This window comes from Pelecanus crispus, chromosome 1, assembly GCF_030463565.1.
Source record: "Pelecanus crispus isolate bPelCri1 chromosome 1, bPelCri1.pri, whole genome shotgun sequence".
NCBI classification, from domain to species: domain Eukaryota; kingdom Metazoa; phylum Chordata; class Aves; order Pelecaniformes; family Pelecanidae; genus Pelecanus; species Pelecanus crispus.
Genome location: NC_134643.1, coordinates 12,552,680 through 12,569,410, shown reverse-complemented (window position 1 = coordinate 12,569,410; position 16,731 = coordinate 12,552,680). Strand labels below are relative to the sequence as shown.

The 16,731-nt window shown below is 37.8% G+C and overlaps 1 protein-coding gene across 1 annotated transcript in view; it reads right to left on the bottom strand.

The window, feature by feature from the left end:
- SEMA3C (semaphorin 3C) overlaps window positions 1-16,731 on the bottom strand; it is a 119,927-nt gene that overhangs the window by 26,804 nt on the left and 76,392 nt on the right. The window contains exons 5-10 of the mRNA XM_075713785.1: window positions 14,165-14,255; window positions 10,123-10,242; window positions 7,962-8,104; window positions 5,807-5,921; window positions 3,704-3,773; window positions 802-946 (exon numbers count right to left, since the gene is read on the bottom strand). Coding sequence (XP_075569900.1) covers window positions 802-946; window positions 3,704-3,773; window positions 5,807-5,921; window positions 7,962-8,104; window positions 10,123-10,242; window positions 14,165-14,255 — 684 coding nt within the window. The remainder of the gene's footprint in view (window positions 1-801; window positions 947-3,703; window positions 3,774-5,806; window positions 5,922-7,961; window positions 8,105-10,122; window positions 10,243-14,164; window positions 14,256-16,731) is intronic.

Here is a 16,731-nt window from a genome sequence, read left to right as displayed (position 1 = left end):
ACTGCATCAACAGCAATTTTTATACACCATAAAGCTGAAACAAAGAAAAAAGTAACAATTTTGTTTAAAATCTTTCATGGGACATTTTTTTAAAACTTGGAAACAGAGCTAGCCCTAATGATGTACAGAATTTATTGGAAGATTATTACTACCCCGATACAGTGAAAGAACGTCCTGAAAAATTTTCAAGGCATACAAAAAGCATTCTTAACAAGGAGGACTACTATGAACTGACTGGCATGAAAACTCATCTGTTTCTAGGTTTCTCATCTAAGGTTCAATACCTGACAGGGTATTAGACCTAGTCAAATGAGAAGTCCCAGAAGCCTTGTTCTCCTACTACATCTCCCAGGCATCCCAGTAGAGCTGTAAAACTTCAGAGAGCTATGGAAAATTCACACAGACTGAAGACAGACTTACAGAGGTTTGGATCCAGACTGTAGAACACACTCACAGTGCCATCTTTGTATGCTATTTATTTAGTTATCTTTTGCTCAAACATACACACAAAATGTAAATGTACATGTAAACAATATGACTGCCATCTAATGAAATAATTCTTACCACCCTTTGAGCAGAAAGAGCAAGAGCGACTAAATTTTGCATGACTTTTAATTCTCTAAAAGATTTCCAGATACTATGTGATTTGTATGGCAAGCTCAGAAGCAAATAAAATTTTTCTGAACTGTAACTAAGTGTCATAGTCACATACAGTCCATTTTCCTGGAATAAGTAATATTTATTTATGTATTAAACAAAGACAAGTAATTGGCAAGCCTGCATAAACATCTTTGTACTTACAGTGCCAGGTCGCGGGTATGGAATTCTGCCCTGATATGGAATCAGCTGGTGGTTTGGGCCCTCCTTGTGTGCAAACGGCCCGTTGAACACCGTCTGGATGTCGGACAGATGATACACACACACGGCTGAGCCTTTAAATATGGAGCTGGAAGACAGTAGGAAAAAGTATTGCAATCTACCAACTTCTGTATAGCTTTTCTATCATTTTGAATGGTCCAGTAATGAAAGATAACTCTAAAAGAATATATTTAATACAATTTAATGCTTCTATAGCATGGATTTAATACATTTAAAACCATCTAATTTAGCTTCCCAATATACTCCATTAATCCTTAAGACCTAGCACCTTTTTGAACAGTGAACTGAAAAAAGAGGGAGGAAGGTACTACCCTACTGGTGGAATAAGAAAGTTTCCTAACGTCAAACATAAAAGAAATATAATCTGGCCCTAGTTAAATCAATGGCAAAAATATTGCTGACTTCAGTGAGACAAGAGTTTTATAAACTTTGTATTGCCAAGCTCAGCACAGGTTTCCAGAACTCCCTACCAGTATATTAACCACAAGACCTCCATGAGCCTCCTAAAATACGTGGCTAAAATATTAATCAAAACATCCAGCGCAATTACAGTTGGTTAGATTATTACAATCAGTTGCCAGCTTTTCTAAGCAAAATGGGGGCAGGTTGTGTCTGTAAAGGAATTACTCCTACACAGTGCTCAAATTCACCCACAAAACGGGTTTTACAAAGACCCCTTCAAAAGAGTTGAAGTTCGATGCTTCCTGAGGAGAACCCAGGGGGTCAGCTATGAGAAGGGCATATTTTTCCACTGCTCTGGGTTCAGCAATGGTCTCAGATGTCTCCTCAGCCAGTGCAAGCCCTGAATGGCCTCCATCACTCCATGATGATGGAGGGCACTAGGGGAATAATTTCCAGAGTGATGCTAACACTGACTGGAGTGAATTAACTCCTTTTTTTTTTTTTTTCTCACTCACTGCATATAAGGTTTGGGATATTTATCTTAACCAAGTGGGAACTCCAGACAGTCTGAAATCTGCCTGATGCTAATTGTAGGATGAAGATAATCCAAGTAACCCTCTGTTTTCAATTGAGAAAGAAAAAAAACACTCCAGAAAAAAAATGAAAACATTACACATAGGGTCTAAACAAGGAAAATGCAATTCATATTGCTCTCAGCTATACATGGATTAGCAGGAGGAACCTTTCAGATGGATGATGGTATTTGTGGAAATTTTAGTAGGTATTAATAGCTTTTAAGAAATGTATTTAATCTTTCCAGATGTTTTATGTTAGATTTACAGCAGATTATGCCACCAAAATAATTCGCTTCAATATTACTTGGTTTCCTTCTGTATGGTTTAGATAAAAGTGATAATATTTATTATTTGGTGGGACGTTTCTTTCTTGCTACTGTTTTGAGTTGGAAGTCTGCAGAGGTGAAGATAAAGGAACTGCTAAGGAGTAAACATCATTATGACTGCTGTATTTAACTAGGTAGCACATCCAATCTGTAGTCAAACAAAGAGAAAGAAAGCATGGACTATGTGGTTCATGATAACAGAAATGCATGACTAAAAACTTCAATAGAGAGAGAAAAAAGCTTGAGAGCCAGGAAAAGGAAAAGTTTTTTCTTTGTTGTCACCTTATATGGTCCTGTGATTCAAACCTCATTTCCACTGCAGGAATACCAGGAGAATTAGGTAAAAGTGTTTCCACTTCAGGCATGTTGCATCCACAACCTAATCATAAGTGTGGTTTTACTGCTAAACATAACCCTAGCATTTTCTCTTTTTGTGCAGTAGGAATCATGAAATGTAGAAAGCACCAGATGTTTACACGTTACGGGATTCCTTTTTTCCCAATTAAATATCATAAAATCATATTTTCCTGGCTGGTTCACACATTTGAGAAAGCAGATCCCTGGATCCACATGAAAAAAGACAGAAAAGTGTATTGGGAAAAAACATCTTTTCATGCAAGGATTTTTCCTTAGAAATTGCCATTAAAGCAATTACTAGTAATAAGTTAAATAATTTGCTAATTTGATCAAATAAATTAAATGAAATAAAAAAATAAGCAAAAAACCTCTTTGAAGTTAAGTAATAACAGTTAAATAATACAGGAGAGCATATCAGAAATCAGTAAGCAGTAACTATTTTACTCTGTATACTAACACTATGGGATAAGGGCAAGAGAAAAGTGAAAAAAAAAAAAGGTAAAGATAGCAGAATCTGTTGGTCCACCTGTCGGTCTATCTTTGAGGAGAGTTTCAGCATAGTAAGCCATATGTAGTACTTCCATAGCCCCTGGGAACTCATTGAATGCTTTCTAAAGTGCATAGTGAGTACTACTGACTGATAACAGGGAGCTTAATGCTGCAAGGAGGCGATCAAATGCCACATAAGCTTGTATTTTCATAGCCAACTGAAGCCGACATGGGTTATTTGCCATCTGTGCGATCATCTGCCAGCTGCGAGACTGGAAATGATTTGTATGAACTCATGTAAGAATTCCCGGTTTGATCCTTCGGGTGCTGGATGTCCTTCAGGAGGTGTTAATTGCTCTCAGATGCCACATGAGTTCACTGTGTTGAAGTTCTTTAGCTTTCCGCTGCTGAAGGGTAACAAGTGGCCCTCCACGGAAACGTTTTCCCAGTGCCAGCTGACAGTACGTCAGGGAGCAGTTTGCTCCAAGTAGCATAGCTCTAACATGGATACCAACAGTAATCATACTGAGACTGTTACTCCTGCATGCAAATGATGGCCACAGCAGACATACAAAATTGCACAGAACAGCCTTGACCACAAACCATCACTTTCAGTTTCCATATAGAAAATTGGGCAGTTCAGAAAGGTAATTTTTTTCAAATCTCCCCATTTACCTTGAAGTTGTAAAAATTCCATACACGAGCGTTGTTCTGGGGTTATCTGTCTCTAAAAGAAACACATCCTCTGTAAGAAAGAAAAGGAAAAACATTTTGAATACTAATGAAAACTTTATTTTCCAGTTTAATTTATAACTTTATTCCTGCTGAAGTCAGCAGTAGTTCTGTCTCAGACTTCAATGGGAAAAAGCAGACTTATCGTATGAATGGACCATATGCATAAATCAAGCTTTTGAACATTCAGAAACAGTTTTGGAAATTAACTCCATGCCATCTCGCCTTATGAAGACAGAAGGCAAAGATTTTCAAATATGTTCAAGATCCATGTTGCAGATTTCTCTCAGCTGGATCTCATTTCAGCAGGTTGCTCAACAGTAGACAAACATTAGAGCTGCAGTAGGTCAAAGAGTTCCCATAGATGGATGTAATGCACAGCAGGACAACTAGGTGTTTTATCATCAAGTACACGTTCTAGACACCCTCACTAGCTCATTTTCAACATGATATGAATGACACACAGTTTTGGAATGAAGACACTGAGAGATGCAAACTTCCCAGTTTCTGTCATGTAGGAATTTATTGACCGCACTATGCAAAACTGTACCTACTCACTGAACTGAATTTGCCCACATTTACCTCTGATCTCTTGATTTTTTTTTTTACACTTCAGTGAACAATACTTTAATCTCTGGCAGTTTCTCCTTACAAATGTTTTGAATAACTATAATCAAGCTACCTCTTAAACTTATTTTACAACACACAAAAAGATTGAACAATTTGAGCTTTTTATCATGAAATATGTTATTTAGCTTTCCATTAATGTGGCTCCTTCATTAACCCTCTGAAATTTTTAAACATTCCCTTAAATACGTCAAAAGCAAAAGACTTCACCATGCAGGACTGGCAGTTACACTCTTCTGCATTATACATGAATTTCCAGCTGCCGTTGTATTCTTCTTACTCATTGCTACAAGATTGTGCTGGGAGCCCAGGATGAGAACATTGTCTCTTACTCTGTAAGGTCCTCCATTTTGTCATACAGAAAACTAAAAGCAGTTATCCTACTGCTTTGTTGAAGAGGAGTGGGCTTGTAAATCACAGCTCTGAAAGATTACTTGCTGTGGCAGTGCTAGGAGGCATTGGGAACTTCTGAAAGTCAGTCCTCCAAGCACCTTGCACATTCTGGGTTACAGCAAGCTAGGATCTGCTCCTAGGCCCATCAGGTTCCATAGAAACCTTGAACCAAAGCAAGTACACCGAATATTTGTAAAGATATAAAGTCAGAAAGATTCCAAACCCCATTTGTTATGATGAGAATCAGGAATAATGACAGAGAAAAGAGAGCGAGATTACAGTGGAAAGAAGGTCAGAATCAGATGCAGCCCCAGTGTGGGGCCCATTAGCTATTTATATGATTTATATTTATATTTATTCTAATACACATACCAGATCTTCCAGTACCGGAATTTAGAACTATGACTTGGTATGTCACAGCTGTGGACAATACAGGATTTGAAACTTTCTCATAATGTTGTTTGGCACTTACATATCAAGACATGCATCTATTAATTCCTTATACAGCTTGTGACTGCAGTATAGATTATTCACTGAATCTTTATTCATAGTATTATTGCTGGTGCCAGTAACAGGATTTATTAGTATCATCCTGAACTATCAAATTGAGGCCTCTATCCAGTGATGAAAAAAGAAAAACTGTATTGCAGAAAAGCTGTATGTTACACAGTGGTATAAGAAACAGTTTCAAAGAAATGTATGTTAAAAAACCTCTATCATAATCCTAACTAGGAGCAAAGTAACAATAGACTTCATTTACGTATTCACTTCCAAATATTAATTCTTTGCATATATAATTCCTTTACATAGTCAAGATTAATTATCTTTATAATGATAATTACCCAGAGAGATTTATGAATTTTAATTTCCTGTCATAAAACTGCAAGGGGAATTTTGTCATGAATTTCTACAGGGTCAAGATTTTACTGTCAGCAACTTGACTAAGGAGCTGTACGAACATCAATAATTAAATATGCGCAGGGTGCAGGATTTAGATAAAACTTTTAAGGGGTTTTCTTGCCATACCTAATTCATCAAAGTATGTTTCTGTTCCATCTTCATCCATTACTGAGCATACAAGTCTTGCTTTCAAGAATGTTGTCCACTTGTTCACGAGACTACGCTGACCACCCGTGTCATTCTGAAAAGGAATATTATTTTCAGAAAAAAAATACAACACAGCTAATATTTTCCTGGGCTTTCCCACATTTTCCTCAGGTTAACGTGATTCGTCATCTAGACAATTATGCTGGTATATTCAATATGAAAAAATAGATAAGCCTAAACCAAATCCCCTCATCTAAACGCTTCAGATACAGGAAAAACAAGAACTAGTTTTCCGAGCAGACCTTCTGTGCTGGGCTAGCAGGCTTGGGAGGGTTGGGCAGTAGATTTTGTGCAGCAGCAATGCGTGTAGGTATGATTGGAAATGACTGTGGAGATCCGTATCGCTCACTGACAGGTAGTGTGGCGAAGTCCATGCTACCTCTAAGAGGTCTAATAGTCCTACGGTGGGATGTTTCTTCTAGTGCTGACAGCCTTATAGCTGCATCTGACCTAGTAAGCCATGCTGGCCTATGAGATGGACGCTCTGAACTAATTTCAGAAATGATGGCTAGCATGGGTCAAGCTAGTTTTGCACTGTTGCAAGTCCTCCTAGCTTGGTCCAGAGCTGGCTTGGTCACAGCTTGCTCAAGGATCTCCCCATCTCTCTCCAGCGCAACGTGGAAACAGTAACTGCTAAACCAGATGGTGCAGCTCCCTCCTCATTCTGCTGTTGAACACCTTAGATAAGAGCAGTAGCATCCAAACTGCACAGCACAATGTCACCCAAGGAAAGGGAGAAAGGAAATGTAGAAGCTAGGCAAAAGTGATTTCAATGAAATGCTGTGCATGTTTCACTGGTGCTCTTGGAGCGGGTAATCAGACTTTTTGGGTGACCCATAAGAGGTCTTTGGGGGGGTGTGGTGTGTCTCTGTTGGCACCATTGTACTAATATATTTGGCCAGTCTCAAAGGTGTTGATATATCAATATGATGGTATACAAGTATACAAATATGACTGACTCAGATTTATTTTCATTGGCTTTGGGATTCTGCCACTGACTTCAGTCTAAGTCTGAACAGGCCGAGGCCTTTCGGAAATCATCTGGGCTTCATTATAACAGTAACAATAACAAATACAGCTATAGTTGTGTGAAATGTCTTCTTGCAAAATACCCAGAAAGGCCTTTGGGCATCCTCAAAAAAATACAGAAAACAGAGATTATAGAAGAGATCACATGCCTCATCCCATTGCTAGAGAGGGAGTTTAACACAATTCCAAACATGCCCTCACACACATGCACAACAACATCACAAAGCATCAAATTCTAAAGAAGACCCAGATTAAAGACAAGGAATACACAAACGCTCAGAATTATTTTCCTGAACCTTTCCAAAACAAGGCACGAAAAGGCTAGCAGTAATCATGCATTTATAATTTTGCTCTCATTAAAAAAAATCCATTTCACCAGAGCTATTAATAGCTGCTTCAATCATTTTTCATCTACAGTTGATTATAGATATGAAAAAGGAAATAGAGACAATGAGGAGTGCTGCGATCATAAATTAATTACTGCGCAGAAGCAGCCATAACTCCTGAATTTAATTTTCCTGTGCATGTTTTTAAAGTTAGGCTCACACATACATAAATACAAGAACTCCGAAAGGACAGATACTGTAAAAATGAAAGCAATATTTGAAAGTTAAATCAACCCATTTAAAAGCTTGGCTCTGATATTTCCAATGTGTTTCATAGATTTTGAGTGTGTTTTTATGTGTGTGAAAGACTTCACTGTCTTATAATTCAGTTTTTCTAAGCAAAGAATGTACCTCATTCATGCAAAGGACAACAAATGTGGAAATTCAACCCTCATAACTATTCTGAGTCAGTCAGAGAAATACACAGATTCCTGAATCTGTAAATTTCCATGTGATTATAGGTACAGCCAGATACACATCACATGTTCAGACCCTATCTGTGTGTTCAGTAACAGCTCTTCTTAATTACGAATGTGGAAGCTGAAACAGGAAATTTGATTCGAATATAAATCAAAGGCTTTTCAATCATTTAGCCTTTTAGCTTATCGTGTCACACTAGCAGCTTGTCCCAACAACCTGGCAAACAAAATGGTTCTTACTGGGCATATTCTTGCAATCATTGAATGAATTTGCTTTGTGCTGCCACTGTTGTCTGTGAGTCTCTCTTTGAAGAAGAAGTAGATTTTGGCGTCATTGGGGTCAGTGCCATCTGGGATAACATGAGCATCCACAAAAATAGGCTCTGAAATGAAACAATGTACCAGAAAGATGAAACCCAAAGATGCATCAGTATACACAAATAATGATTTGACAGTCACTGGCTGCTTCAAGGAAACGCTATACAATGCATATAGAGGTACTGCTGTGGCAGGTTAGGCTATACGCTCTAGCCTCATGTGTGGATATACCACATATTGCCACGTAAATGGCTTCTTGCTGGCAGCCTTAAGTTTCTGCATCCTCACATTTTATCCCACAGCAGATTTTTAGAAAAGCAATTAAAATACAGAAGCAATAGTATTAGATTACTGCAGAGATTCAAAGACTTGGAGGAAGAAGAGGGAAGAATCAGTGTGTTATCAGGGGCACTTAAGGAAAGACTCACTGAGGCAAAACATAAAGGTGAGCTACTAAAAGACTCTTTAGGAAAAGAACAAATAAGGTACTTCAAAAATGCATAAATAAGAGACACAAATAGCTGTTGGAGCACTGAAAAAGGAAAGCAGAATATGCAAATGCTTGAACAGCATTTGAGTTCATATCAGAGGTTGATAAACATACAAAACACTGTAAAGGAGCACTAGTGTAATGTAGTTTAAAATGTACATTATAACATGCAGGTGACTGTGCACTAGTTTCTTGCAATCCTTTATTAGGCAACCACCTCTACTGGTGTTGGTACCTGCAGAACATCCATTTTTGGCAATTTCCTATGCTAAATATAATGGACAGTGGAGGGAGTCCTCAGAAGACCTTCTCCTTTGTCTGAAGGAAGAAACTTCCTGCATGAAGGCTATATCTTTTCAATGATCATGCAAAATTGTTTGATTGGTTGAAATCCAGTACAACTCTTGAAACAATCCGATACAAAGGCTGGATCTCTGACAGAAAACTCACATTAGACTGCAGTATTTTTCTATTCACATGAGCCCATTCTTAATCAATATAACAAGTGTCATGACTCTGGCTCTAAAACATGGAAGTAAATTGTGCTTGTCAAGTACCTGTTCTGAGCATAAGTAACAGGCAGATTTTCCAGAAATTAGGCATTTTAATGGTTCTTTTTCCCTAATTCACTTTAGGGTGCACACTTCAGAGTGTGCAGATAAGTGTAAGAATGTATAGCAAACAGAAGAAAAATTTAGGAAGTAGACATAGTTTCCCGTTCATAGTGAATTGAATTTATTCTGATTGCAATCCTGTGATTTCACTGTAGTCGCAGCCACACAGGAATAACAAGAGTCACCCTAAAAATAGCCACGACAAAAACAGTAACTTTACTTCAACATACCTGAAGGCTTTTTTAAATTGGAACTGCTATGTAAGTTGCTCTGTAGCCTTTGACATCTATCTCTGCTCAGAGGGTTGACCACCTCTTTGATTCAAAATAGTTTAATTGGAAGGAGTCTTCTTATCAGTGAAGTCAGGGAGAATTTTCACATTGATTTCAGTGAAGCCAAGAGTTAAGTGTTTGCACTCAGAAATTAGTTTTCCTACTGTGTTTTGATAATCAATTTCTTACCACTGAAATAAATGGCAATTATTGTCACTGACTTCTCTGATAATGGGACTTCTGCACACATTTTGAATGCGAGTGGTAGTGAGTCTTCTGTACAGAGGTAGATCAGCCTGAATTAACTGAAGTTGATAATACATTAGGAAAAAACTTAGAATCAAGCACGCTAATTTAAGGCAATGCCTGATGCCTTAGAGGTGGAGAAGGCACTCCCCTAGAAGCCAGACTGTCTGACCACTTGCCATTTGAAAGGTTTTCATACACTTTCCTTTGAACAGTTTGGTTCAGTCTTAATGCAAAAAAGGCCACCAGGTGGTGTGGCCTAAGAGGTTGGCTCATGTAGTGAACCTTTTACATCTGTGCATTGTCTACAATATGTATTTACACACATTTCTCCATGGTTCAACTTCATAAATTACATTCAGAGAAAAGCTCTTGAAAAGACAAGCTCTTTCTTTTAAACAAAACAAAGCAAAATCTCTGTGAAACCCATTAAAAGCTCTGGTAAAACAAAGGCATCTCACCACTCAGCCACTTGGAATTGTGCTGGTCAGTTCGCACTGCATTCCTCCTGGTCAGACTCCGAAAAATGGCCGCATCTGTCCCCATGAAATCAATATACATTCCTGAAAAAAGCTCTTCATCTGCAAAGAATTGAAATGGAGGGGAAAAAGCAAATGCATTGTTACGGGTTTTGGGAAATCCATGTTTATCGATCTATTTTTATTTTAAACTCATCAGCTCTATTTACATAGGAGTCAATACAGATAAATATTGGGTCATGGGAATGGGATTTCCCTCTGATTTACAAAGACACAAACTAGAATGCACAAGAATCATCAGATTTTTCTTAAAGACTTTAGGGAACTGCATAATTAAATGCAACAGCAGAATTGCGTATGTGGTGAGCCTTTCTTTGATGTGAAGCTTAGTTGTTCAACTTTCACTGCAAAGGATCACTGGAAAATCAGGCTGGTGTTATCAAAAAGAATCACATTCATTTTTTAAAGTACGTACTTCAAAAAGCTTTTTTTGTTATTGGAGTAGACAAAATGACTGGGCTGAATTTATTCCTGGTGTAAACTGGCACAACATCTATTGCAGTCAATGGATCGGTGCCAATTTTTACCAACAGTATTGTCAAGGCTGCCCCAGGCAGCCTCAAGCTGACTTCAGTATTGCAAAGGCCAGACAATCTTATTATTGAACTTTACACAGAGTAATACGGAACAACAATTGTCCCCTTTCGTGTACGTGATTCTAAGTATAGGGTCATTATGCTTGAACAGAATTAGACATGCAACTTACATTAACAGAACTATGAACTTCTGCTCCCTGTGCAGGGCTGAAAACAGTCCATCAGTCAGGATGTATATCTGTGTTTGTGTGAGTCTGTGTGTGTGCATAAATACACATATATATAATTATAATTCTAATTACATATACTATCATCTTCTACTCCATGAATAACCAAGCAATTTCCACTGACTAATGACAATGAAACCCCAGAGTAGAAAACAGTAGCTAAAATAAACTCTAACTCTTAGAGTGGGAGTGGTGGCTGAATACATTCCAGTACAGCTGGGTCCTTTGATTGATGTTTTTGTCTGAATTCCTGGACTACCCAGAGAGTGTGGTCAAGCTGGCAAGAGTCACAGGTTCAGAAGTGCTTCAGGCTATTTTTATGCCTTCTGTGTGTGTGTGTGTGTGTGCGTGCGCGCGCACATCAATATGGAAGACTATTGGCTCATGAGACAATTAAAACTCTTGAGTATTTTGTTTTTCTGCTGCTGGCTAGAGCCTGAACTGAACCCCTGCAGAGCAGCCAGCAGCCACTCTTCTGCTCTCATCTCTCCTAGTGATGACAAGATTCATACACAGGGGATTTAAACAATGCATTGACTGCATGTTTGTGAAGCATTTACTTCCTGAGCATGTCTTGACAGAATATTAGATCTATACTGATTTATAACTGATTTTGTATATTGGCCTCATTGCCTCATTGAATAATAATTCTTATTATAAAATAAATTGGCTGAAAGATATCAGGCTTATGGTTCTCACTAAACGTTATGTATATATAGTCCTATGCATATACACATAGGCACACACTTTAACAATAGTACTACACTATGTAATTTTAATCCTATTACATATCAGAGCTTTTAGTTATGTCTTAAGCATTCCTAGCGTCTACTTGCTAATCATGTATCAGATGATATCCGTCAGCTCCACTTCCTTTTGGTTAAATTCTTAAATTCCGCACAGCACTTGGTCTGCACAGCACAACTATTTCACACTACTTCTCTTTGTTATTGGTGGAATTACTGAATTGATGAGGTATGTCTGCTTTCATAAATATCTCAGAGTCTTAGTGGGGAGAGAGACATGCATCCTGCACATTAGTTATGCCAAGCTTCTTCAAAGGACATTTTTCACTGCTTTGACGCAAAAGTGTCTTCGTACAATGGCAAACTGTACCAAGTTCAAATTTGTTTTTATAGCATCATTTTCCTCTGAAGAGTGAATCAGCTTTTCCGCTGTATTCTAGGCTGGTGATGCCCAAAATGGTCAAGAAATTGCAACTATATTTAAAAATGGTTCTTTTGTTGTGGAAGAGTTACCCAGTCTGGCAGTATTTCCTATCTTCTGAAGTGAGGGGAAGGAATTCCTCCTGCAGAAGAATGCCCAAAGAAGAGTCCAGTACATGGGCTCAGTCCTTGCATTTTAACTCAAGCTGTGATTTTCAAAATCTTCCCTTTCCTGGCATGGATATTGAAGCTAAATTCATTCAAGCTTCATGTTTTTGAAATGACTGGACTTTGCAGTAACAGGGACAAAGTATAAAACTCAATCTGTGGGAGTCTTTTGAAAAAGAATGTGACCTTTGTGGAATAATTTAAACTTTGTAGATGAATTATGTCATGAAAGAGAAGTCAAACGCTAGGGAAGGTCTCTTCAGTCACATAACTGAGAGATCAAGGAATATAACGTAAAGTCTACCGTAAAGTCTACCGAGATGAACAAAGCTGCCATAGATCTATTGTAGAAAAAAATCAGCTCACTGTATATACAGTAATTCAGAAACAATGTATTTTATGGTGTTTCATAAAATCCAGAAGGAACAAGGAAAGGAAACTTTATTTTTTAATGACAGTTGATTCACTTAATAATACCAGAAAAGCAATGAGTAGCAGTGGATTAATCCATCACTGACTCTGAACAAACATTTTCTTTACAGAGTGAGTGTCTGTAAACACTGACCATAGATCACTGATGAGATAAAGATATAAGTGCAGCCAAGGTTCAGAGAGTTATCTAGGTAGCATTTGCCTGTTTTCTAAAGGTGCTTCAGGTCATACCCCTGTGAATGAAATTACTTGTCCTTTGCACTAAATATATTTGCAATGAGGAATCAAAAAACCAAAAAGTTAATTCATGTTTTAAACAGACCACGTAGGATAGACTATATGACACTCCCCTTAAGCTCCATGCAACTCAAACACTAAAGGAAATATCTGGCATTATATGTAATTGCCATTGATTTCAGTGGAAGCCGAACAGCAGAAACACCACACATTGTTCCTTTGTAAACCATGGGTGAAATATGCAGTACCTGTATGCACTAAGTTTTATTTGCTAAGAAAGCCTGAAAAATCTGTGCAACTGCTATTCCTTCATAGCCAAAAATATAGCAAGGAGTAGGCACATGTTGAAAAATCAAGGCTTTGGCACTAGAAGTCTGTGAACATGCTGCAAATGTGAAAGGTCAGTTAGTTACACTAGGTATATATAGTAAGCCTCCTGGTTGGGGAAAAAAAAAAAAACCAAAAAGAGTTTCTTTTAATGATAACTTAGGTTGCACAAAGCGTATGCCCCCTTTGAATTTTCACTTAGGTATGCAACAGGCACTGCAGTAATTCTTTGTATGGGATATATCTCACAGTCACTGAGTACAGTTGCCACCAAATCACAAGAATATTTGAGGTGTGTCAGTTGTATCACTTTCTGGCCCTTCAAATGGAAGAAAACTGCAAAACTGGTTGGGTATAAAGCCAAATGAAGAATGAAGAGCCTTGCAATAGCTGGTGGGCTCTACAGCAGAGATGACAACAAACATGAAATTCAAAGTAACTAAAGTCTTCAGGCTTTCTTTCCCTGGCTACTCTGATATTTTACAAATAATTAAATGAGACACAAGTGGTGTCTAGGATGAACAAGGTCAGAAACGGTTCAAACACAAAATGCTAGACAGGGTAATGCAAAGTTGAAACTAACCCTGGGAAAAAATGTGTAAGCTGGAAAAGGGACAATCTTTTGTCTTCTGTTTCTCTCTCTCTCCCTTTCAACAGCTTATTTCTGCATTTCATTTGTACACCCACCTTCAGCTCCATGTAAACCTTGAAACAAGGATGGACCCAACCCTTGTGCCCATCAGTTACACACAAAGTACTGCTCCTTGGAGGCCGAATTCTGTGTCCAGCTCGTTTCGGGCATCTCGTCAATCCACACCACGCATGATCATATGGGTTTAGACCTCAGCAACTTGGGAATATTTTTACTTACTGATCATAACAGACACCGTGTTCACATTAGGGTTGAAAGAACAGCGTCCCTTTCCTGATTCACACTTTGAGTCGATCTTGAAGATTTGTTCCTGCAATGTAGATTTGTGTGTCACTTCTCATTTGAGAAACCATCAGACATAAAGTGATTTTTATGCTTGGCTATTTCCAGCATTAGCAATGCTCCGCACTGCTGGGCGCTTTTGCTATACTATCAGCAGTTTAGCTTTCGTATTCAGAATTTCATCATCTTTTTAGACAACTTTTTCAGTGGTACCCCGTTATTTTCAAGACTCTTGTTATAAATTCAAGACACTGAAACAAAGAATTCTTTCCTCTAGCTCAGTTATGCTTTGGAGAGGTTGACTGATCTCTGCAATAACATCTGTGGAGATTACTTCTGTGTTTTTGCAGTTATTTATACTTTATTTGCTAAATACATGGTGATACTTATACTAGTCTAGGACTTTACAATAAAGATACTAGAACACTAACACATATTAAATAAAAATCTCTTATGACAATTGTCATTTGGTGATAGTATAAATAATTTGATCTTTACTGAGCTATCAGATCTCCAAAAATCCCCTAAATCTTACTTATTTTCTTCAATACCATCTCTTGGATTATGTAGAGAGCTCCAGCTCCATAGTGACAGATGATTTATCAATATCTCTTGCATAGCCTGAAATCTTTTGGAAATTTTTTGCCGTTTAGGAATCTTGGTATGGGGGGTTGTTTATATTTTATGTGATTTATAAATAGGAAATACATTTGGCAAAGTAGAAGCAACCTCGACAACAGCTTGAAATACAGTCTGAATATCTTTAGAAAATTCGCCCACCTTGGTGTGCCTTTTCACTTCTTCATTCCCAGCAATACTGAAAAGCACAGTATGCTGACTAAGAAGGGACTCTTGGGTCCGAGTCCTTTCCTTAAAAATTGCAGTCAGTAATGGCAGAGACATTGATCCACAGCACATCAACTTGAATACCATTGTATACCAAACAAACAACTTGTGCCTAGCCTCCTATAACAAACTTCTAATCTTTAATAAAAGGCCAAAAGACACAATTGCAAGGAAAAAAACAGCCAAACTTAAAACACTTCTGTTTCAACAGGAAAAGGTAGCTGTCAAAAATTCCAAAGAAAGGTTTCTGTCATGTAGGTATTAGTTATTCGACTAAGGGAGGCAACTCTGTTTCCTTTAACAATTAATGTAAATCACAGGGGAATGGGGATGCCACACAGATCACTGAGCAGCTATTTGGTGACAGCGAATTGGAGACTCCACCAACGCGAAATGCTCAGCTACAGCAGGAAGTTTTCATATCCATTACCCCCATCTCTTTTCCCTCTCTTCTGTTTTGCATAATTTAATCACAGAGATCTTATCTATTGTTTCAGTAATAAGCTCTCTAAACAATGTTAAAACATACGTATGAAGTTTCTAATATGATCTTGGGATTTTTTTTGTTGTTGTTTTGCTTCTAGATTAATATGCAGCTTGATGTTACTCCATATTTACTATATTATACCACTATTTACCAATTCAAAATGCCCATTACTGCACTATTAAAGTAGCTCCAGGATTACACTTGATTTTCATATATATTAAACTACTTTTTAGTCTATAATTAATTCACATAGTGATTACCTTTCCTTCTGTTTCCCTTTACTTTGACATTAGAATATATTTTGATGACTAAGAGAGTCATTATCAAAAGACCAAAGTATCAAGTGTGCCAAGCAATAGAATTAATTATTTTTTAACCTCTGTTTCAGGGAAAAGGGCAACATTGTGCCTCATCAACGAAACCAGCTTTTTTGTGAGATTATGTGGAATCCTGGAGACAAAAGAGCAAAACAGGCTCAGTTCTAATGGTCATTGGATCTGACTCTTGCTGTCAGGCTTTGTATCTTCTAGAGAAAAACAGATGTGCTTTCTAAAGTACCCATTTTGGATGTGCAAAACCAGCCTTCTGTGTATGGAAAACTGCACTAAATTAAAGGTGAAATGATAAAAGCAGAGAAAAAAATGAGTTCTCGCTAGTCCCATCAACAATACATAGTTCTTCATTGTGCTCTATTTAGTCATGCACTGATATATGCAATGAGTTCAGAAGGAAATGCTTGGTTTTAAACTGTTATGCTATTGTTGGCTTGTACAGTAATGGCTTTGAGCATGCGATGCCTACAGTCAAGTGTCTGACAGACTCCAGACGTCTGAAACAGCAGTTTATTTAATCAATTGATCATAGGCATGTAGCTATAAAGACAGGCTAAGTGAAGTCAGTTCTGCTCTTCCAAGACACGTATCTTTATTTTTAACTTAGGAAATTTAACCTCTTGCATCATCTGGAGATGTCATTTCCTGCCCTCCCCCTCCCTCCCCAACGTCATTTTACAGAAAACCTAACATAATGAGACTTAGAGTTCTCTGGACTATAGTACTATTACTTAAGCTGATAAAGGAATATTGCATTAATTAGAGACAAATGAGATCACTTTTCATGTTTTAAATAATTTGTCAAGAAACATGATAATGCCGAGGAAAGCTGACCTGTT